Source organism: Leuresthes tenuis, unplaced genomic scaffold (genome assembly GCF_036924035.1).
Source record: "Leuresthes tenuis unplaced genomic scaffold, fLeuTen1.0.hap1 SCAF_19, whole genome shotgun sequence".
NCBI classification, from domain to species: Eukaryota; Metazoa; Chordata; class Actinopteri; order Atheriniformes; family Atherinopsidae; genus Leuresthes; species Leuresthes tenuis.
In genome coordinates, this window is record NW_027325373.1 from 13646902 (window position 1) to 13672342 (window position 25441).

General features: G+C 39.1%; 1 protein-coding gene across 1 annotated transcript in view; it reads right to left on the reverse strand.

Annotated features, from left to right (window-relative positions):
- LOC140276620 (astrotactin-2-like) overlaps positions 1-25441 on the reverse strand; it is a 258166-nt gene that overhangs the window by 204933 nt on the left and 27792 nt on the right. Inside the window, exon 2 of the mRNA XM_072371388.1 lies at positions 8532-8719. Within this exon, the coding sequence (XP_072227489.1) occupies positions 8532-8719 (188 nt within the window). The remainder of the gene's footprint in view (positions 1-8531; positions 8720-25441) is intronic.

Below are 25441 nucleotides of genomic sequence, written 5' to 3' on the forward strand. Positions count from 1 at the left end.
ACAAACAAAAAAACATATCGGAGTTGTCTGTTTTACTGTAACAGTCATAGTACATCAGAGTACCGTTGCATTTATCAAGAGTTTGTCAGTATTTATTAAAGTGAATAGATTACAGAAAGACACCTTCATGAAAGTTGCATGGAAATCAGTCTACAGTGCTGTGCGCGGATTTCCTCACTGGAATGCGTGGGCTGACACATAAAACTTTACAGTAATCAATCACAGTATGATGCCTCAAAAGAAACTTTTTATACATTTAAGAAGAAAAAACGCATTGCACGTTTTCCTTCCAAACTCTCATTACTGCTTTCACAATTGCTTTTTAGTGATTTACTTGAGGAAAAATGAGGAAAATGGGCAAAATGAGTCTCAGGCTTGATTCATCAGTTTTTCATGAGCTACGATGCCACGGTGCAGTTAAAAGGAAAAAAAAAGAAAGCTTTTTATTAATGACACTGAGGAACAATTAGCTCCTCCAGCAAATCACTCTTCTACGTGCCTCTTTTTCTTATCTTCTAACATTTTCTGACTCTGAAACCTTTTGTCTCGATTTCCTAAGCTGCCAGCAACCACAAGTTCCAATTACCGCATACTCTGTATTCATCATGCATCCATATGCATGTGTAAAATTACAGAAATCAAAAGGTGACTGAAACAATTAAACCTTGGGGCAAATAAAATGTAACTTGCTTGGACTTCTGTCCAATTTTAATGTAGTAATTGAAAATGTCTTTACCCACAGTGGCATCATGCTGCTTGTACTGGGGCATGGTGAAAATTCATTTCTGCAACCGCTGATTCCAGACCAGCTACAGCTGCCCCAAACGCCTCTATACGCCTCTATCCACCACGGTAATGGTCATATATAACCCATGACTGCTTAATTATCAGGAAGCCATTTGAACCATGTAGGGAGTGCTGTATCTTTATGCTCATCTATCATGCCAAAGATGAGAATAGTAGTCGTCCCTTCATAATATGCGAGCTCAAGAATATTAAATGCCCTCAGGCATTCGCTCAGCTATAAGTAGTGAGCCAAACTGATTTTAGAAATGCCGTGTTTTCAACATTGCTCATTTTGTTTTGTTGGTTGATTAACTAGTCAATCTAACAAAATGTCCAGTCAGTCAAAAAAAAAAAATAAAAGAACTTATTTGCTTTGTGGGTTTTACTCCGTACGCCAAGATCCCATGGAATAGATTATTATTTTCTGAAACGTGGCAGACGAAAGGCTCTGGACTGTCAGCATTTATTGCATCTCATTTTGGTAAAATACTACCTGTCCTCCCAGTGAACTCAAACACGCCATTTCACTGCAAAATCCTCCACAGCGCTTGGCGCAACATGACTAATTGGGCTTTCTTCTGAACGTCATATCCAAATTTCCACCGTATTATATCAATTCCAGTACTGATGAGAAAGGAACGCAATTATGGCGCTCCTATAATAATCTTCTCCGAAACTCAAACTTTCCATAGTCCATCATGCTTTGCACTGCACAGTAGGGTGCACTGTGGATGGTTTCCATTATTGAAGCTGCATCGAGTGGAAAAAACGAAAGTTGAAAGGTTTGTTTAAGGGCTGCTTTGAGGCATCTCAGAGGTCTGATCAAACCCAGGGCATGAATTCTTACAAGAGACATCTATCTATCTATCTATCTATCTATCTATCTATCTATCTATCTATCTATCTATCTATCTATCTAAAGAGTCATAGATATATCTTGTTTTTTTGCACTGCTGACAATAATTCTCACTTTTGAGGGAAAAGAAAACAACAAGGTACAACTGCTCCTCTCTGCTTCATCGTGGAGGACTGTGAAAAAGTGCTTAATGCAGTGCGGTCGTAGCTAAAACACCCTTTCAGTATTTTACTATGAAACTTGCCGGAGTATTTCCCCAACGTGCAAACGGCGAGGGAAGACAAAAAACACTCAGACGAAACAGCCAACAACAACAAACGAAACCATTGCAACACCAGAGCCGCTTTGTTGTCTTTCTGATGACACATGCAAACCGAATGCTTTCTGACAAAGCACAGTCTTTGCCAGGGAGCAATGCAGATGTATGATGCAGAAAAGCTGCAAAATATCTGCATTAGCGTAGCTGCTGTACTACTGTATGCAAGACTCTTTTTGGCCCAAGTCGCATGTTGACATAATAGCATCTAGCGAATTGTGTTTGTGATTTAATTGAAAACAAAAAAAAAAACAAAAAAAAAATGAATAAATGAATAGGTTAATATATGTTAGAGAACATATATTAACAGGTAAAACCATTTTGGTGTTCATAAACAGGTCATCCCATTCTGATAAGGATTTTAAAGAATGTAATGGCTGAATAAATATCTGCATTTTAATCAGCAGTAATGCTTTTTTCATTAGAAAAAAAAGGAAAAAAAGTCAACATTTCGGAAAACGCAATCATTCATTTCCTGGGAGAGAGTTGACAAAAAAACTACATTAGATTTTTCTGTAGGTTAGGTTTACCTTATTAGCATTTTATAGTGTACAATACTAATTATTCAGCTTTGAATATGCTAAGTAAAGCTTCTGGCTCTGTCCTTAACGTAAAAAAAAAGTCCACAGCAGAGAGGGAATAAGCAAAACTAATAGTCTTAAATCTCTCTTGCAAACCTAACTTTGAGCAAATACTTAACATACTGTATTGTATTGACTTTGCAGGCAAACTGTTTAAAGCATCAGCTGTCCTCGTTAGCATACATATCATTGTTTGACACATTAGTGATCAAAATACCGAAAACAATTAGGTCTGAAGTGAATCATTTCCATGACAGCCAAATTTTCCAAATTAATCTTGATCAAAAATCACAGTTAAAGTGTCAGAAGTTACTTTGATACACAAAAAAAACTACACACGACAGGTACTAAGTGCACAAATGGCACTAACATTTTTTTTTTTTTCTTTTCTCATTTTTTCTCTATCTTAAACAGTAATGAGTTTAAAAGCTCATGCTGTCTGTTACGTGATTGGTGAACATGTTTGAATGAAGTGATCCATTACTGAGATTTCTGGGCTTTTACAAAGCTTTCATGTACTGTTTTTCACTCTTGAGTGACACCTCCCTGCTGCTCCTGATTTTACCCTTTCTTTGACTTTTGAAGCTTTTGCATTGAGGATTTTTTTTTTCTCCTCCAAGATCTCTACTTCTAAACAGTGTCTCTGTACACCGCTAGAAACCCCCGTCAATATGCTGTTACGTAATATCTAAGTGGGTTTAATGTATGTAGATAATACCTCTAAATTATTTCAAATTGTGATACAGCAGCAAATCACTTATTGCTTTGTGAAGGTATAAGATTACTTTACTCATGGAGACAGATGCCATACACTGGAGCGGTGGGCAGCCAATCACAGCGTCCAGGGAGCATGGGGGTATCGGCCATGGCAAGATGGTAGAGTGCCACCCCTCCAGCTGTCAGTCCACCAATCTTTTTTTTTGAGCGGCGAGAGTGGGAATCAAACCTCCGAACCTTCCAGTTATTGGACGACCCACTTGATGTTATTTTCAAAGCCCACCGGCTCTCTTCCTTTTTTTTCCAACTCACAAACTAAAACAAACAGAGTGAGCAAGGTTTTAGCTTTTGCTCCTCTGACTAACACACCACCTTCAAGTAAAAAGATCCCCAGAAATAAATGGATCTAATTTGAGCCCAAACTGGTCTGCTTTATCTGAGATAGAAAGATTTATGTGGTGTTTGAAAGGCTCCACCTCAGTTTTCACTCTCAGGTTTTGATTGGGTTTGTTTTGATGTGTTTCTGCGTTCTAACTGCAACACACAGCAGCTTCCTAAGATTGTCTACTACCCCTTTAAATTCCCCCCACATGAGGATTTATAAAGGTGAAAAGTGTGCACATGTGCTGTTTCCAAGAAGGCTGTTTCACAGAAGGTAGGACTGTGGAAGCTTTCAAATGGAGAAGATGGCAATGAACTTACAGTGCATGAAAATCAAGCATCGACATCTTGATTCTATAACATCAAACAAAGATAATTTTTAGAGGAAAAAAAAATAAATCAAAAGTAAATGCGGAAAAAAGAAAAAGCATACAATTTCATATTCGTTGAAAAAACTGATGTACTTCACTGAAAAGTATATCGAAAAAAGTCAAAGAAAACGCTGAAGGATTTCCGTTCAGTTCATAAGAAAAGAATGCAAGGACAAGGGTCATGTGGCGTTTGAACTAAAGGCTGACATTTTTCTTTCAAATCCAACTCTTATATTTCTATGAACTGCTCTGGCTGATAGGAGCCTTGACAGTGCAAAAAGGTCATTGTGTAAAAGAATACAAAAAAGAAAAGATATACATTTCAGCCAACTCAGAACAGCCTATTGCCATTTTAAAAAAAAATTAGAAATCGCTCACTATGTCAGTTTATAGTCAATTTCACTAAGTGTTGAGAAAAATACCTGTCTATACTGTTGTCACATGATGGAGTGAGCCAGTGTAGGGGAAAGGACAGCCAAACGCAAAAGGAGTTGAAAAGCGATTGCTGTTGTGAGTGAGAAACTGACAGCTCAATGCCGGAAGAATAGAGTACTCACACCTCAGTTGGGCCAAAACTGACAGCATCAGACATAATGATGTTCACTCAAAGAGCCAGGAGACACCTTGGGGCCATGAGGCCAAATCAGTATACCTCCTGTCCATTTCTGACTGCTTCAATATGCTTCCACACTCCTTTCAGCTCCTTCTTTACATTTTGCCAGCCGCAACAGTGAGGGTTGTTTTGTTTTCAGTTCGTGAGCCAGCATGTATGTGTCATCATACCAAAATAAGACACAAGAGATCCGTGCTGCAGTGGGAACCACCACAATGGTGGTTTTCGAGTGCTTAGGCAGATGTTTGCAGAGTAAATCTTTGTGAATAGTTTTCTGGTAAAATAAACTTGATACAGTCAAAACCCTTACAGGTGTGAAAACTGAGATCAAAATGAAGGCTTAGCTCATTAATTTGAAAGTTAACACATAATCATACAGGCATGAAAACGGAGTCCTGGGGGTCAGAGCACTAACAAGTGCAGTGTTCCTCCAAAAGCATTCACCCCATTTGGAAATGTTCCCAATTAGTTGCCGTGGAACCTTGAATTAAAAACAATTTGAGGGATTTGTGTCATCTGAACAAGACAAATAGCTGTCATAGTTGAGCTGTGTGTAAATATCTTCTTGGCACTTTAGCAGCCAAGTATCTGAATAGTTTTCAAGCCTTGCGTTAGAACCTTAGACATTAAAGGGCTGCGTCCCATTCAAAGGTGAAGAAGTTTAAGGTCGGCATTTCAAAACTGTAAATACATTAAAAGGTCAGCGTAAGGAATCAAAATGTGTTATTCTGTTGAGGCAGCTTTACAAAAGGTGGGAGGAGTATTCAAACGGTTGATTTCGTATATAAATGAATAATAACAACTAGCGCAAACTACATGCACATCAAAATGAAGGTGATGGTAAAAATTTAGACATTCAACAAAAATACTACATGATTCCATTCGTTTAACATGTCACACACAAAAAAAAAAGCACAGGTTTGAATAATTCTATGACTTGTAGATGAATTCTCGTTAGAAGGTTTGGTTTCAGGATCCTGGTGTTGTGCATTTGCTCCACTGTCACACTGTCAGAGCTGAGAAAAACAAAATGATAGCTAACATCATCTGCCAAAATAGCTGCTGAGTAAAAAAAAAAAAAAAAAAAGGATGTCATTGCCAGGAAACAATTGATTGTTAAACTATACCTTGCAAACAACAGAATGACATTATAGATGATCAACTATTATTGTTCTCAAATGTTCAATTCTACATTTGTCCTGTCCAGTATGTTTAATTTGTTAATAAATCACTGGGAAGTCATTTGTTATACCACCCTAGTAATTAAGCAGCTTCTCATAAATATGCCAAATTACACTCTTGGCACATTAATTCATAATCCGAAATTATTGCTTTTTTTTTACTAGGCTCTGTTATGACAATCATGAGACCTCTCCAACCAAAGAGCGGGCTAGAGTGTTTTTTTAGAGGGAGACAAGGATGTCGGCAGTGAGTTGGGGAAGTGAGAGGAATTTAGAGAACTCTGACGTATACACAACACAATAGGTAATGCATTGGAAAGCGGGAAAATACAGAAATAGAGGGTGTTTTAGAGCATGCAAAGACAGGTGAGGCAGCAGTGGAATAGGTGTGACACAATGTGAAGACTGAAACATATGAAAATGTGTGCAGAGAGTGATGAGAAGAGAGACTGGGAGATAAAGCTGTTAAAACAAAGCCAGGAGATTTGACCGGGGAGGATAAAACACTTAATATGTATCAACGTCCATGAAGGTGAGATAATGTTAAGCAAGCAAGTTCTTTTAAAAGGCCAGTTGGACAGAGGTTGGTCAACTGAATACAGTAAAAATGCTTAGGAAAATTACCCTGTAAGCTCCAAAATAGCAATCAGGTCATTACTTTGGACTTCTGTTTAATTCCATCCATCTTCTATAGGCGCTTAATCTGTCGGTCGGGTCACGGGGGGGTTGGAGCCTATCCCAGCAGTCATCAGGCGAGAGGCAGGGTACACTCTGGACAGGTCGCCAGTCCATCACAAGGCCACACAGAGACAAATGACCACACACATGCTTATACACTCACTGGTGGGATGGTGGGAGGAAGCTGGAGTAGCCGGTGAGAACCCACACATACACGGGGAGAACATGCAAACTCTGCACAAAAAGGCCCCAGCTGGGAGTTGAACCTGGAACGCTCTTGCTGTGACGCGACGGTGCTAATCACCACACCACCGTGCAGCCTTGTATAAGCCCAAATGTGCAAAATCATCATTGACAACTAAGGTGTACACAACCCTGCCTTTGATAACCTTAAAGCAAAGGGATATAGATGGGCTACCCTCGAGATGAATGTGCGAGTGTGCACTAAACAGTGGTGTTGTGGTTTACCTTTCAACAAGAAGGTTCTCAGGCTGCTGGTCAGGAGTTTGCATGTATTCCCTGTGCATATGTGTGTTTCCTTTGGATATTCTAGCTCCCTCTTACAGTTCAAAACAGGCAAAGCAATGCAAAATTGTTCTTTCAAATGGCAAAGAAAAGCGAAAAAAAAACCATGAGTCAAGGCTTAGTGGTTGTACCCTATAGGATACAACTGAAGAGACAGAGCATGTGTCTTTTTGGGACCATTCCTGTACTTAGATTTCTTAGTGTGCAGATAGGACACAATATTCAGTTTCTGCCAGGCAGAATTATGCAGAATAACAGTATGTAGGAGGTGACTTGCAAGGTGCATTGTTGTGTTAGTAAATGGAAATGCAGTAGCAACAGCTGCTCTTTGACTCATCAGTCACTATCCTACAGTATGCATACAAAAAGCATCTAAACTAAAGATAGATCTTAAGGAAACCCGGTGAACAACTATAACTAACCAGTTGCTAAAGGTTGGTAACTTCATAATCAACAACACTGACACTCTAATATCCCGCAGACATCCCATCAACAAGAAGTAATAAGCCAGGGGTGCATCAAGGCTCTGGTGTGACATTTGAAGAGACCTTAACCTGCATGTCCACACCTGACCTCTTCTCTATAAAGTCATTGCTCTCTCCACCCTTTGTATGAGCTCCAATAATTCCCTTCTGAAAGCCCTAATACAAGCTGAGAGGATACACACACACACACACATGCACACCCACACACACAAATAATCTGTCACATTCATAATGCCAAAGGTTTGGTGCGGCTTTTCTACCGTCTGATGTACTTTATACACACGTAATGACGAGTAAGCACTTGAAGTGTAATATGTTGTGGAGTTAATCTGTTATAAAGGAATTAATGAGATTAGTATGCTTGTGCAAAGTAGATAATCCAGAAAAGCTTGCCACTTCTAACCAGTGCAAACAGTGCTGGCCTCTGGACAATGGAATGCTCTTTCCCAAAATAGAAGGCCATCATACTCTATCATCTGTGTTGAGGCATTAACTTTCAACTGACCTCCATAAAAGAAGAGTGACTTGCAGACATAATTGAGATAGGAGTCAAAGACAGTATGTCTTTAAAAAAAAAAAAAAAAAGTTGAACTGTGTAAAATTGTACTGTGCGTGATTGTGCTGACAAGTGCAATGTTTCACCTCTTAAGGAATCGAATGTGCAGCTGAGAGCGTAAAATGCCATGGGAGAGCCATTTTATGACAGGTTCCTGTCGAGCTTATGTATTAGCAGTTAGCTTGACAACATTAGAATGCAGGGAGTTTTCGCTGCGTCACCAAGGCTCATGAATGACTTGCAAAAAACTCACCAGACACCTATGTAATAGGATAAAGAGTTGGTCATTACAATATGTGGCTTTTTGAGAATGTATTGTAGTGTCAATGTGACACTCCAAGGCCTTAGCTGGCAAATTAATATGACAGTGAATGATCAAACAAAATTTAAAAACAAGAGAAATGGATTACTATATATAACCAACTGGTACACACTCTAACACACTTACAGCTAATTGTACAGCTGAGTCTTTGTGTAGAACTTACCATAACTGAGATGTGCAGCAGATGCATGTGTTCATGCAGCACGTGAGCAGGCTCCCGGGCCGTGGGTTGTGTTGTCTGTGCAAGAAGCTCAGACTCAGTCATGGACACGTGGAAGTACAGCGTTCCATTTTCCAGCCACTGTTGCTTCCAGTGCACCTGAGAAATGTCTTCTCCTGTGCCCGACATCTCTGAGGAAAACAAGGGAGAAAAAGTTGGAAAAGAGCTGATGAGATAAGAATGACAAACTGACATGTGTCAATGAGAGCAAATGTCTACCGATCAGAATTCTCTCACCATTCAACCGTTCCCAAATGAAAAAAAGAAACTAAAGAGACCTTAAAAAAATGGCAGATCACATATAAATGTTAGGCAGTGATTTTAGCTGCATTATGTGAGGTTTTGCATTCATATTTGACTTAACTGCACACACTAAGAGCATAATACAACAAGAAGCCTTGAGAAACCGTCTCCTTAGCTCCTAAGGTTGACATGATTTCAGCAGTTTTCTGCAGCTGATTCAGTAAACATTATTGTCATTGTAATCACAATTTGGTAACCCAGATTAGTAAAAATTATTTGACAATCTCATCTACATTAAAATAAAAAAGAAGACTATGATTCTATTTGGCTGGATCACTGTAAAAGCATTAGTCAAGAGCAGTTTTGCAAATACTGTCTGAACATTCAATGTTCTCTTCCTCGCTGCATAAGCCATCCTACACTCTACCAACATAAAACCATCAGCTCCGGGCCAGCAAGGGTGTCTAACATCAAAGAAAAGCTGGGAACCTTTAAAAGCAAGGAGAAGGGAAGACGTGAAAACTGAAAATAAAAAAAGACCAAAAAAAAAAACAACACAATTTATGGGACAACAGAAAAAGAGTAGGGGGGGTGACAACCAGTTTATTTTGCTATGGATCGTGACACACAAACCTAATGCCATCCAGTGGGAGAGGTTGTACAGTGGAGGAGTACTAAGAAGCCTCAGGGAGTCTCAGATAGCAAACCTTGATACTGTATTTGTCATGTGGCGGGGGGGGACAAGGGCATAGACATCCGTTGACATCTCCTATCGGTGGCAGGTAGCAAATGACAAATGGCTTTTGGTGCAGCTGGTTATTAACCTGCTGACTCTGGGTCAGAGGACACGGGCAGCAGGGGAGGGTTACATGAGCTGTGTTCAACAGTACCACAGGGCCTACGGTGCAGTGAGAGTGAGTGTGCACAACAGACTCTGCCACAGAAAATGACAGACTTTATTAACATTAACTAGCATACTTCAGTGTCGTTAGTATGGGGCTACAATTAGTATATATAAAGAGGTTAACGCCCCAATTAGTTAAACCACAAAAACATTTCATGAACAGAATCAACACTCATAATTGTTGTTTGTGAAAGAAAAAAGTACTTTTTTCAAGATTTAAGATTAAATCTGTTCTTATGTATTGTGGACTATTGGTTTGATTAAGTTACTTATATAGATTACATATGGTAAACGTTATACATGTAATATTTAACAAATGTATGCAATTAAGTAAATAACTGAAAAAATGACAACACAATACTGGAAAATACACATCAGCTAAATTACTGTAAATACTTTTTGAAAAACATAGCATTTTCCTGTACTTTGTATTTAGAGAAAATAAACATAATCTGATTCATTTTAAAGTAAAGTCACTCTGCTGCCAGTAATCTATTGTAAAACTGACAGGAAATTGGTGTGGGAAATTTGTAAATGCCATAACGATGGCTATTAAGCATGTTATCTATAACTTGGAGGCTGAAAACATACTGCTTGACCCTTCACCTTGACTGGAGATGAATCTATGTCAGCTGGACTTACAGTGACGTGCCTCCTGCCATCTGCTACTGAAGTAGGGAGAGCGCATCATGCTACCATCAAAATTACCATGGAAATTGATTATATGCTTTAAGCATTTCAGTTCGCTGTGAATATCCCTTCTTATGCACAATGATGACAGTTAGATCCAGTTAGAGTCTTTCCTCGCAAACAAAAAAGCAAATCTTGCAGTAATTAAAGCAATTAAATGCAAGATGGACAGGCAGTAATAGTTTCTAAAGCTGTTGTGTTCCTTTAAACCATTGTTATGCAGATGATTAAGCTCAGTAAGCATGCTATTTTAAGACAAAAGAATGATATGTCAGTGTTTGTGCGCGTGTGTATGTGGGTGAGTGTGTCCTTGTCTTTGTGCTATGAGGCTTGTCATTGGGCAGCAAGCCAGACATTAGTGGGATATAGGTGTATGGCCTCAAGGTCTACTTGTAATTCATTAGGAGGAGCATTATTAACGTGTATACGTGCATGACTGCGTGGGCGTTCAGTCACAGTGTGACTGAAGCTGGTAAGTTCCCAGCAAGGATGTCAGCAATGATTCCAGAATTAGTCCAAGGACAACCAATAGAAATGCCATAATGAACGTTAAGTAGTGAAATAAACTGTCCACGCACATTATAGACATACTATGATACATCTAAGGGCTTGGTTCCTTAAAACCACTCATTAAAAGTACATATATTTTTCAACGAGTTTTGTTTTTATGAGAAAGGCGTAACATCCCACAACTGTAGGGAAGCCAAAGGGCAAACAAATGCCAAATTTCCTAGTGATGCTGTCTTGTCACTCTTTGCTTTGTTGATCTACCCTCTGTTTATGTGTATGAATGTGTGTATGAATGATTAGAAAGCACGTAGTTATGTGTAGTATCTTAAGACGTGCTGTATGAGTGGGTGTAGTAGTGTTAGAAGCACTTTGAGTGGTCAGTTAGACTAGAAAAGCGCTATACAAGTACAAGTCCATTTACCATTCAACTTTGTGTTAAGGTTCTCTTGACACAAGACCCTAGATCTCATACTCCTGAGATGTTTGTCATGTACATTTAATATCTTAAAAAAGAAAAATAATTTTTACATAAGTGAGGGGAACTGTTTAATGATAATACAAACCATTTGCAGACATTTAGATGCACAGGAATATTCCAATATTAACCTGATTACCACCTCACTATGAATAATAAACTGCCGCGTAAACAACAGTAGGAAGCAATAACCAAACAAACTATGTAGAGTAATCCAATCTCAGCTGCATTATGTACAGATTTATCCATCCATTTCTTTTCATTTCTTTTCATTTATTTTATAACTGTCTAATCCAACTCAGCGTCCATCCCAGCTCTTTTAGGTCAAATTTAGAGTCACCAAGTAACCTAATACACATGTTTTTATGGGGGTCGGTGGGGGACATCCACACTACCCGGAGAGAACAGACATGTATATGGATTAAAATTAGAAATTTGCTGCACTTGTGGCACACATTATTGCTTTACGAATAATGCCCATAGACTCCTCAAGTCAGAGCAAAACACTTAATCAAAAAAGAAGACACAGTTTCAGCACGAAGGATAAACCTGGCTAGTGATCTGTGTTTCTAGGAATATGGATAGAAGGAAGGCTTTGGATGGATGTACAGTTCACAATGGCATATAACATTATGCAATGTGGGTGTGAGTCATTAATCAGATGTTCTTTAACAGTTAAATAAGAATATAAATTGATTCAAATTGATGTACCCTTAGGGTCTAAAATCTAGATAAATAGCTTAAGCGTGCAGTCTTGCCCTGAGTCTCTGAGTATTAGAAAATCTTTGATTGCACTCTGATTGTGTGGTCCATGACACAAACGATAAAAATACCTCTCACTTATTTTACTGGATGGACATTCTCAACTATCAATTAAATTTAGACAATAAGGCAGGGAATGTGGTAGACCACAGTTAGCGTGTGAGTAGTTGCTACTTGATAAATGGGCACAGTGGACCTCACTCATCAGCCATTCTTAAGAAGAAATATCTTGCTACAACCAATCAAAGTATTCTTGATGTCGATTATTATATTCTGTATTTTCGTGTCTGGGATTAGTTGTTAGGTAAGAAGAGAATTCACTCATCACGAGCATAACACCTTCAACTATCATTTTTATTATTTTGCAAAATCACGATGGATGATCTTTTGAAATACATAAACACCTCACAAACGCATAAGTCTACAGCTGACGTGAGAGGCTATAATCCAGGAACCATGCCATCCAATAATGAGCGACAGATCACTCTATTTTTTGGCCCACTAGTAGTAGGCCTATTTCTACACCATGAGCCCACTTGCTCTTGGAAAATTTACAGTAGTTTCAAGGTGTTGCAGATCTTGCCTTGGGAATGGCAATTCTCATCTTCAAGGACCACGTACTGTACATATATTTTTTTCTCTCCGAGATGTACCTGCACCATATATCTCACCACTTTATGCCACCAAGAACTGTAGAAATATATATCTGATAAATCGTCATGAGCCAGCGCTGTGGAGCTATAATAGACAATCCAGGCCTGTACCACCACACGCAGAGATGCTTTACACCTTGAATTTCTAGCTAAGTGCACATTCCAGAGTGGGCTAGGAGACAGTACGGGCATTTCATAGGGATCCAGTAATTATGTTTTCCTGTGAATCTTAGATGGAAGTTATATATCAACTACACAATAGATATAATTTATAATCAAATTTCAACATTGCCAAGATTTGGGTTCCTTTATAGTGCTGGCCTTCCAAACAACATCGACGTTATAGTGCCATAAAAGAATCCATTCATGGACTGTTCCCATATATCACTTACAAGCAATACCAGCAAATCCCCTCCATCAAAGCCATTGTGACTCCTAAAAGCTCCTTCTGAATGCAGTCTCAAACTTGTCATGAGGCACACATCTCTCCTACATTTCAAAGAACAATTTTGAGGGTACGCACCTCAAATAAGGAGCTGCTAAAGATCATCGCTAAGTATCTCTGAATAATTATGCATTCTGGCGTCAGCACCCTTCTAGTCCTACAATGACTTGTTTTATTAGGGAGATCGAAGATAAGTCCCAGCCCCCTGGTTAATGACACCACTCACCAACCCTCAGGCACACCAGGAGGTGTTCTCTAACCAGAAGCAAGCACACACTTGCTCCACCATAAAGCACACCACTGGCATGTTAAAAGCCGACTGAATATGCCTGGACACAGCAGGTGGTAAGTTGCTGAACAGACCAAAGAAAGTGTGTATATAAAGCATACACACTTGAAAAAATTTCTAAAAGTAGATAGCCTATACAATGTACTATCTCAGGCCAATTCTCTCCCTCTCTTTTATCGTTTGTATATTCTTGGGATTTTATTATCTTTGACATATTTTCATCAACTTCAGTTGGTGGCTAATCATGGTACAATTAACAGAAAAAGGAACAAATTACTCAGGAAAAAACATGACAAGACTGATTCCTGGTTGGATTCTTTTTACAATGCGAACATCACTCTGATGGACACCCTTTTGTTGGTTGCCATGATCACATGCAAACATAACACATGATGAAATATAGTCACGTTCTGGTTGGCTTTTGAAAATTCGGGCTGAAAATGAAAACTTCTTGGGTACATTTATAAAACAATCATGGCTAAGGTTAAAATCTTTTTATAATAAGACCTTATATTGCATCCATCCATTTTCTATACTCACTTATTCTAACTGTAGGGTTATGGGGGAGCTGGAGCCTATCCCAGCTGTCATTGGTGAGATGCACGGTACAACCTGGATAGGTCGACAGTCCATCACAGGGCCACAAAGAGACAAACAACCACTCACACTCACTCCAAGAGAAATTTTGAGTCACCAATTAACCAAGTATACATGTTTTTGGAGTGGTGGGAGGAAGCCGAAGTACCCTGAGAGAAGCCACGCATACATCGAGAGAACATACCAATCCAACCTTACAATCATTTATGCCATTTTTAACTTTTAGCCTGCAGTTGTTCGCATGGCCACTTGAGGTCACATATTCTTTGAGGATTTATTTTATGTCGTGGTTTCAGTTATACTGCATTAATGTAACTGAATTCACTAAGAAAAGCTGTGGAGGCCTCACAAAATAACTGCCCTTTGGCTCTCTGCTCTGGTTTTTACATGGTAAATGTAACACATGTTCTGCAGTTTTGCAGCTTTTAACATAAATGTTCCATAAAATTGTAAAATTGAAAAACCAGCTAACCCTGTGATTCTGGGAAACAAGATGGCCTAGGAAATGAAAATGCTGACATAGAGCCTGGGTCTGTGTCCAAATGCTCAGCTGACACACCTGATAGTGCTGTCTTTCCAATAATGCTCCCAATGCGCTCAGATAACTCTGAACAAACCTGTTCGTATTGGAGTAGTAAGCATCCATCTAGACGTTTTTGGTTCTTTTTGGGGGTTTTCTGGCTACAGATTTGAGATCAAGTCATTTCTTATTACTTGCACTGGTTGTTTTCCCTTCTCCCTGTTCACTCAATGAGTTACAGCAAGTCCCATTAATCTCTTTTTTTTCATATCCACTACAGAACAGTATAAACACTTCGTGCAGCAGCAGATTTTTTTTTGCCTTTTCTCAACTTAATTTGCAATGTCTGTTTGTGATTCCACTGTGTACAAATTCACACTTGATTAGCTTGGCATTTCCATATGCTAATCAGAAAAAACTGCCACATGCTTAGAAGTCACAGTTTGGTTCATCATTGTAACAGGGCAATAAGGGGTGCAAATAATGTGGTCTAAGATTATGACATCAGTAGGATATAAACCTATAAGATAAGAGACACATGGTCTCATTTACTAATGCCATCTAAACTGTATTTTTTTTAAACATGTCCCCTGGTTCTTAGTTGGGTACATAAATAAATAAATAAAAGAAGAAGAAAAGATAGTCATAGCCAAACTCATGGCTTTAAAACTGTAGCCAACAGACCAGGGCCTGACATAACTGTAGCTACATCCATATTATACTGTATATATGTAGTCTATATTGCAGTAGCAAAAAATATTAGAACATTGGTTTAGTCTCTGAGTTTCCAGAAAGCTTACTGAGTCAGTATTATGGCAAGCTTTGCCTCAATCCTTGATAAACCATTCTCACCATTTTCTCTATCCTTTCTACAAGTACCTAATATATAGGTAAAACATAATAAATTCTCAAGTGTCAAACAGAACTCTACACTTTACTATATTTCTCTCTTTCCCTATTTTCATCTGTTTATCCTCAAGGACTTCAATCTTTTCTTCATCACTTGCAATACTGGACAAGATGTGCTGCTTTCAATCCTAGTTTTACTGTAACTTTCACATTCTTGAATGTTTTGCCTTGAACAACAACAATTTCCACTTAGTGCAACTTCATAGACAAGGATTTGCATTGAGGTTAGATATTCAAAAACTAAAGAGTAAGTGTGCAAAGACAAGGCAGCAGAGAATACCCTAACCATAAACTTGTGCTTTTTTACCAAGAATTTGATATGTACAAAAAAATAAAACACTCAATCTTACTTACTACTTTGTGCAAAAAGAAACTCCACTCCTTAAAAGTCAGTTCCACGCAGAAACTGAATATGCATTTGTTCTTTCATCTTTTAAATCTTTGAGTTTGTGGGGGAATATTCGTTCTTTCTGCTGACCACCAGAATAAGAACTTCCTCTGGAGTCAAATTCAGGAACCACTCTACTTATTGTGAACATTGAAACAAAAAACAATAGTCATTTAACACTGTGATGGTTTAGACACATTTTCTGATTCATGGCTTGAACTCGTTTAATTGAATCTAGCAGAGATTTTAACAAGTTCAACAAGTTCAACAAGTCAAAATTTAATCATATATCAATGGAGCATCTTCAAAAAGTATTGCCTGAATGCAAAAGCCTTTTAATCCTTGTGGCAGTTATTTTATATTGGGAGACAGTAGGGTATTTATTTTGGATACACCATCTATTGTCCGAAATTAGGCCTTTAATATTCAGTTTAAGCATGTATTGTCCTTTTTATCAGATTTATCCTCATCGCATCATGACAGCTGCACACAGCTGTGCATTGCTAATGATCTGTAAACTGCAGCAGTACTGAAGTGGGCTCCAAATGAGAATATTTTATCTACGGTAAGATATGACAGACATGCTCATATGTGTATGCTCCACAGTACCCTACTGTCTACACAAAAACACATGTTCACAAAAAGGTTGGCTTTCATCAGTATAAAGGTGATCATAGCGTAGCGCAGAGTGGGTGATTGTGCAAGCCTGACAGCTCTTTGACAGTTTGTCAGCTCTGCAACAAGTCAGTGTCATCAACATTTACAATGATGAAAGCTGGCACCCTAAAGGCACTTTTCTGCCTGTCATTACACACGTGGCGTAACGTGCCAGGCTTCTGCAGCCTCATTGCTCAGGCTGCCTATAGTATGGATGACAATAGATGAAAATTCAATAATTCATATGGGGGAGTAAGGATGGATTCATTGGTTCCAAATGTCAAGTCAAAATGAAGGCAAGGACGGAAAAAGAGAGGGAAGAGTATGTGTAAGAGACAGACAAGAAGGCAGGTAGGGAGAGATAGACAGGGGAGAAGGACTGACATTCATCAAAAGTATTCAAGAAAATTAACATACCTGCTAGACATTTAAAAAATGCCTCAAAACATCTGTCTGCTGTGACAATGGCAACACCTCAACCTAACACCACTGCTGACTGTAAACAGAAAAATGTTCAGCAGCAGCAAAACTGACAGGTTAAAAATAATGCCTCCGTGATAAGCAAATCCAAGTTACATCGGATGTTACATCGGCCCAAAATGTTAATCACACTGGCACATTTCAAAGTGATTTGAGCTGCAGATGAGATCCTTTGAGCCATTTGCAGATGAGCTAAAAATGACTCAAATGGCTTTCAATTTAACACCCATGTAATTAAATACCACCGTAAGGTCTCATTACAAACACTAATTAAATAGTTGGCATTCACATGAAGATCAATGAATATGAACACCACTAAAAAGCACAAAGACTTTTCTTTTTCTTTGGCCATGAAAGGTCAGGGCTTTGTTTAGACATACCTGACACACGGCGACGCGACCCAAATGTGTGTTTTTGTTGAAGTGATCTGTTTCGCTTCTCTATCACAGAGGTCTCTTCATCTCACCAATTGTAAGTTCATCTGGAAGAAGTGAGAGCCTCACATGTTTGGGCAATTTCGGTGAAATGCTTTGACATTCGTAAAGAGGGAAATTGAGTTGCATTTTGCCTGCAGTCACACAGGGAATGTTGACTTGGTTCTTTTGGGGATCCAGTGGCATAATAGTAGCAATCTAGCCCTCCGAATGGCCGCCCACTCTTTGTTTGTTTGGCTACATTAACACTGCACCTAAATCCCAGAAAGAAACAGGGCAACATAGCCTATGAGGCAAAGAGCAAATAGAGGATGAGAGACAAGTGGTGTGGGATTTTCCAATATCAAATTTTAATTATACTAATGTTCGAAGGATAGCCACAGTGCTGGGATTTCTATGCATCATCCACTTCATGGACAAAGGAAAACCACGGGCAAAAATAAGCAAAAAAGCCAGCAAACAACAAGCAAATATGAATATCTTTCCACACTCAGCATGCTAGACTGGTCTTGCTTTATGTCCTCTCTCAGTCAGCACTGTGGGATCTAATGCTGTTGAGTCAGAACTCGTTTCCCTAGTTGACCCGTTTCTCACCTCACTTCCCCTCATGCTTCCAACTCCAGATGTCACTTTATACACCTGATATTTCATAAGATGAAATGCACGAACAGCAGTCTGCCACTAATGATCTCATTAGCCATTTAAATTACTGTTGTTTTTCTTAAAAACAACAAAAAAAGAGGCTTAATAGCATTTTCAGTGGCAGATGAAGGCACACTGTTAGGATCACAGGGTTATTGTTAACACCTGATACACCAAGCCAAAACCTGTCCATCTGGAGCGTTGGTGAAAATCAGTTTTTCTTGCTTTTTTTTTTGCTTTTTGCTCTGCCTGACCCTGTCAACACTTTTTGCAGCCAATGCAGCAGGTTGAATGGGTGCTGGTTTAGTCAGGAAGAGAGACCATTATGATTGTGCTGCTCAGCGTGCGTGGACAATCTCCAGTTCTACCCTGTCAGTGTGCTTTCTTCTTACTTTTTACCTTAGCCCCATGTCTTATCCTCTTCTATAATCAACAGGCCAAGCGTTGCCAATGCAACACAATTTTGCACACTGCAGTGTCACAGATACATGCAGAACAGAAGCCCCACACGCCACAGCTTAACGTGCCTGCACTCAAACTCACGTCGCATTGCTGAGTGAGTTTGAAAAGAGTGGAGAGAAAGGGAGTCTCAGGTCTGTCACCAAGCCCACCACACACATGGCTGCAATGATTGACAATCAACATGGGACCAATCACCGCTGAAGGTAAAGACAAAGTGACTGAAAGACATTTTGAATCCACTGCAAGGAAGAGGGCAAAGGACACAAAACAGGAAGCTGGTTGAGCCTCACTCGAAGGTGAGCATGCTGTTAAAAAACTGAAGTGATTAGCCATATTATACATTTGCAGTTCACAACATTCACAAAATAACGATTACTGTGGTAGGAGAAGTAGTAGTAGTACTTGTACTATTTGCATTATACACATTTTAACGTGGCACGTGTTTTTACAAACACTTTTATTCTGCAGTGTGCAAAAATGTATCATTATTATGCTCTTTTCCTGTTTCAACAAACTGGGTCCGCACTCTCTTGTTGAAAACTAAACCGACTACCGCCCATGTCTTTGCTGAAGAGTTACGTCGTCTTGTGTGGGGTTAGATAGGGCATCCTGTCTGTTGGACATAGTGATGACAGGCTTCTTTTGTTGCAGTCGGTTCTTGATGTCAGACTGCTTTAGAAGAGACCACAGAGACCACTGCTGCCATGGATCCGCTGTCTAAATTCATCTGAAGTTGTGTACGTATGCACAGTGACTAACATAGTTCTATCTAAGTGTCGATGGTTGGCACCCTACGTATGTGGGATTCTAAATTCTAGACATATCCCAGTAAACAAACGTGAGGATTTGATGCAAGATTTATTTATTTTTTCTCCTGGGTTCTAAGCAGGTTCCGCTAACAGTCTCCAGCAAACGAGAAGCCCTGCCAGCGCCACTCACCACTTCAGCTGATGTCCAAAAATCACTTCAAGGTCCCACTGTGCTCCGTCACAGCAGCACCTGTTGGACATTGCACTGCCCGCCTCCTACAGAAAACCAATCATTATTTCAGACACCGCAACTGTGACTCAGCATGAAAAGGAAGGTGACGGTATTAGAGAGCTGTACAACAGTAGGCCTAAAGTAAAGCAGATCTAACTTCTCCCCTTTTATCTTTTTTTTTTTCCAAAAACACATCCCAGAGCTCAGGTTAAAGTCACAGGTGTAAAGCATTTTCATATTGAAGAAAAGAAAAACCTACGCATCTTGAAGTGCCGTTAAAAAGAAAATTTACGCTGTATAATGCCACTACACTCAGCTAAAGGGTGATCTAACATATACACTTCCAAGCAATATCAGCAACAATATTACCAAACTATATGCGCCAATATTACTTGTTACCATCCTCTTTCTTCAAACCAGTGTGGTGGTTGTCTCCCAAACATTAAGACTGCCTAGCCGATGGTTCTGTTTCTCAATCCAAGATTTACTAGAAAACAAACCGCCAATTTATCAGTACTACAGTGTAGGTACCAGTGTATGTGACAGTGGGGACTGTCATCAATCCAGTAACTCGTTACACTCACCGAATGCGTGAGTGAGAGCGGCCGGGGTCTGTATTCTGTTTCATGCTGATAAAATGAAGTTATCCACTGATATCTGTCAACTGATGGAATAAACTATTAAATTACATGAGTGGGACGGGAATTTGAAGAAAGCCTGCAATTATTCTGAAATACCATAAGTGGCTGCTGTGCATATACCATACATTTGCAGCGACTGCCCTCCAACAACAACGCAGGCGCAAAGTGAGGAATAAATGGTGGAGTGACACTTGTTTTATACTTGGACTAACAGATCTCTGGGAACCTGTTGTGACAGTGCAAATCGAATAAAAAAATTGGATTACATCTCATTAGCATTGAATACACTGCATTCCACGTTTGTGAGGGTTTTGCGTGTGAGCGTTTGTGCATATGTATTTTATGTATGCGTGTGTTTGTGCTTCAGTTGTTCTTCATTGCGACCTCAGTTTGACACAGTCTGGGCTGATAAACGCATTTTCAAAAGTGACTTGTTTATTGTGTAATTAATGCAATTTTTTTTTGTTTGTTTGTTCATTTTCACTTGACATTTGTATCCATAACCCACTAAAACAACCACTTAAAGTCTAATATTAGCATCTATAAACATTTTGGCCCTTGTGCTCTTCGGGATTAGTGAGGCAGAGAGCCAAAGTAAAGCAGGTGCCCTCCTACTCTTAATGTATTTAAAGTGACACATTAACAGGATAAACAGTCGCCTTATCTGCTGAGTGCATAGGCTTCTTCTAAAACACTACAATCCCATTAGCAAGGCCTATTCTGATTTTCACATGTGTCTTATTCACTCTCACCATCCATTGAGGAGATGTCATATGGCAGTGCCAGTGTGGGAGGTTCAGGTTTGATTTTGCACACATTGACACATATTAATCCTCTACTTCAATGGAGACTTCGGTCAAATGAGAGGTGAACTCACAACATTCATGGCAACTCTGGGCTAAGGAGCTGAAAGCAAAATAAGATAAAATGGATCCTGCACAAGGCAATGTGGAGTTTTTCCAAATCAAATTTTGTGAGATATGCGAGGCACTTGCACGACTGTTGCATCTTCTCCATTTGTCAATTGCATCTGATGGGCAAAATGCTGATCGAAAAATAAAAAATAAAAAACCTTGATGCCAGACTGTTTGGAGTTTTTTTTCCTCCCCCTTTTGTGGGTAAATGTGAAACGTTTTTTTTTTTATTTATTTTTTTTAGAAAAGTTAAGATTTTGAAAAGGGCATAGATGTTATGATATCAAGAAATGTCATCAGTTTAATAACCGATTAGGTGAGTAATGCTGAGGATTTGACTGAAGGTGGCAGGCTGCTTCATGATGATGATGATGTGTGGTCACAGGGATCTAAACTGTGTGGGCTATTTTCTAGGAATAGTTTTAAATGCAAAACAGGTGAGTGCAGAAGCCCTCATACTTAGATATATGTTTTTTTTATTTAAGAGTCTATCTTGCAATGGATGGACATCAGCTGGCAAAAGTCTAAAAGAATAAAATTTGAAGCCCAAGTCAATAATTTAGTCGTACTTAGATATTTTTTTTCCTTCTTTCTTTTCTATTTATTTCTTTTCCACACATTTAGAACTTTCAAAAGTACTCTTCTTCTCCACTGCATCAATTTGTACTGCATGTAGAATTGCTTTGAATCAAGTCAAGACAACAAGAGTCAGTTTCAAATCCGATTGTGTGACACTTAAAATATTCACAGCCCTCCTTAATTGCCGAATGCTTTCTGTGAGCGTCCTGCTTGAGTGCCGTTCTAAATGTCAGCACATTGGTCTTCTACAACAGTGGACTTGTGCCATGGACCATGATTTAGTGCGAAAATACCCTTGTCCACATACTCTTATATGGACAGTCAGTTGGAAATATCCGTTATACACGGTCTGTTGGTGTACAGGAGAAGAAAAACAGAGCTTTGTCAAGGATTTTGTGAATAAAGGTTTCTAACCAATACAATACAACCTATACAGATCACACTTTTACATTATAGTTCAAGTTTTAACAGTCTGTACAAGCTCACAATATAACACTATCAATATATTGTTATTATCATTCTTAAAAATATAGTCTTAGTATGTGTAGTAACTACATTGAGAGGGGAAAAAGCTATTAGACTATTGCCTTCTTAACTGGATTTCGTCTAGCTTGACATGATGAGCCTGACATTTCAGCAGCTTCTTGAAAGGATCAGTCTTTTGTCTGGCACAGACCTACATGAAAGTGTTAGTCTGTCTCAGCCGAGATTCATATTATTACGCACTGCTTTCTGGGTTTGCAGACTTTACCAGCACCAGCGGCATTAAAATGTCAGATAACAAAACACCAATGCACAACTGACCAAAGTCAGGCCTCCGCCATGAGTGAAAAGAAAAAGAGAGAATGGCTTAGCATTGGTCTCTCTTAATACTTTCTGGCGATTTCTGGATGATATCACTGAAGAGAAGGGGAATCTTCTGTTAATATATTTGGAATTGAAAAAGACTCCAAAAAATCTATTGTAGAATTTGAGACATCAATTCAAACCAGCGTAAAATATATTTCCAATCATAGGATTTCTATTCAGAATTAGATTATTAAAAGAGGCACAGTTTCATATAAACACCTCACTGACAATAACCATCATTCTGCATTTTTTGGAGACTGAAATAAATCCCAAGGCCACCGACTTTGAACAGTGGCAACTATTCTACAGCCTTTGCAAAAGTTTTTATTAAACTTAAAACTATTCTCTCTTGCATATAAAAATCTGACCATCACTTTCTCTGATATATTGGGGCCATTTTCAACAGCATGTTTCCTAAATCATGATGAGTCGGCCTCTCTAGCAGCCTCCCATTCGTGTCTCCCTTGGCTGCTGGTTCTGGAGCACAACCTCTGCAGCCAGCCAGTAACCTTGCTGTCATTTGATTAATTACCTCTGAGGTGACTTTTTGAAATATGTGAAGATTCCATGTCTGGAATCCTTCAGTGGTTTGTTGCTTGCAGCTGTGCATTTCATACTCAGCTGTAAAATATAACATTTATTTCTCTATCACTATGACATTCATGGGTCTATTGGATCTGTGCAACCATTGTTCGTATCACTCTTTTCTATCCTTCACTCTTCTCATAGAAACGGTTTGTGGCCATGTTTACATCTGAATGGGTCTCTTTTCTATGGAAATGGGGTTTTGGCTGACAAAATCCTACTCGACTCCAGCAGCGACTTCCTTTTTCTCGAGTCATTTCTACTTTTTTTTTTTCTTTCAGAATGTGATAAAAAAAGCAAAGAAATTCATGCATTGTACCCTATTGACTTCAACGTCATGTCAACTTTTCCACAGGAAACAGTGGTACGTATGGCTCCAAAGGGACTTAACCACTGGATCGAGCTGCTCACAAAATGTGTCCAACACAAGCACTGACTGTGGGTATCTGGAACATTACATTAAACACTATCCATGCTTGAGAGACTGTTAGTTTTTGTCATCGGGGAAGGTGTTGAAGCAAGAACATTATTGTTACAGTTGTTTAAAATTAGAACTTGCCCCAGAAAGTAAAGGCTACATTTCAAAGAACTAGCTCCACTTAAGCAGGTCCAGTGGTCTGACAGATGTTTAGAGGCTGCTAAAGTGTTATTTTGGGCTAACAGTGACTAAAAACATGGCTATCTTAGGCACCAGTATCTCTTTCTCTAAAACACTCTTTCACTGTTACTGTGGAATTATAATATGGCTACATATTAACACATTTCGCTACAAATAAGCCACCATAAATTATGAGCCAACTGTATGCTGATTTTCAGGAGTTAATTAATTTCCTGTGGGCATGGTTGTGTCTCGCCTGATTAATGATGGTAATGCCATTGGCATGCTGACTTGGGTCCCCTGTCATCGGAGATAAATCAGTGGCGCAGTGAAATACTTCATGGCCCAGCTGTGTCCACCATGTTCACTTTAACTGACTTCCTGACCCAGAACTAAATTAGGTGACCGTGGACGTACATGAGCATAAGTCAAGCAATTTTTTACTAAGAGGACAGAAGGAACCTAACTAGTGTGCAAAGCAGGACAGCACATTATTAGCAAAATATGAATTTATTGTTTAATATTGCAGCAATGATAGAACTTGCAATATATAAATGAACATGGTCAAGCTAGTTAGTTGGAGAACATGCATAAAAGCATGACTTACTGCAACTTATTCCACTGTGGGGATGTTTGTGATACAATAAGTGACTTTCGATGAGCCTATATTCAAAAGCTGGGAATATTGCTTCCAAGCTCTCATTCCTGAAGATAATTATTTACTTTTACAGTCAGCATAGCTCACCAAATGTCAAGGACCAGGAACGGAGCTAGTTTAACTCTTAGTAGTAGATACATGAAGTCCTTGCAGAAACGGATTCCAGTATTTCACACTTTAAGACCTATACCGCCAAATAGAAAACAAAAAAAGATGATTAAAACAAACTGAGCTAATCCACACACATGCAAGGTCTTGCTAGATAGATTTCAGTAAAGCCAAGTATGCCCAGTAAGGCATGTCTTAAGTCAGAAACCCAAGATTTAGGGTCAGTGCTGGAAATAGTGTTGTCATGCATTGGGGCAAATGATGAGAACACTGACTTCCAGGTGAGTTTTCTTTTTTTTTTCTCTATTTTGAACGCCATCTGTGCCGAAGGTCCTTCTCCAACTACAATTACTGTTGGCTCTTTTAAGATTCTATTGTCATGCAAAACGCTTCCTGTTCTGCACCAAGATTATCTTTCTGACTGCATGGCCTCCTGGTGACACACCGTGCATCACAGCTGCAAGAGAGGAGCAGCTGAGGTTGTGGTGATTTCAGTCCAGTGGTGCATTGCAATGCTGGTGGAATGGAGGATTGTTTTTTGTTTTCTGCCAGCTCTAACTGCAAAACAAAAAAAAAGAGAATTGGATGCTGACTATGAAAACTGTCACCCGGTGTCATGAAAATTCATAGATGAGTCAGAACTATCCCCACGCATCCCCTCTTGCTGCCACGTGTCACAAGTATCAAAGGACAATGACTTGAGCACACCGCTATTAGCAAGTCTGTTTCCAGATGACACCTGGAGCTCTGAAAAATGATCTATTACTTTTTAAATTGATTTTATGTGAACAATCTACAAAAATAGTCCAAATTGGTTCAGTGAAATTAATCTCTGCACACAATATATATATATATATATATATATATATATATATATACA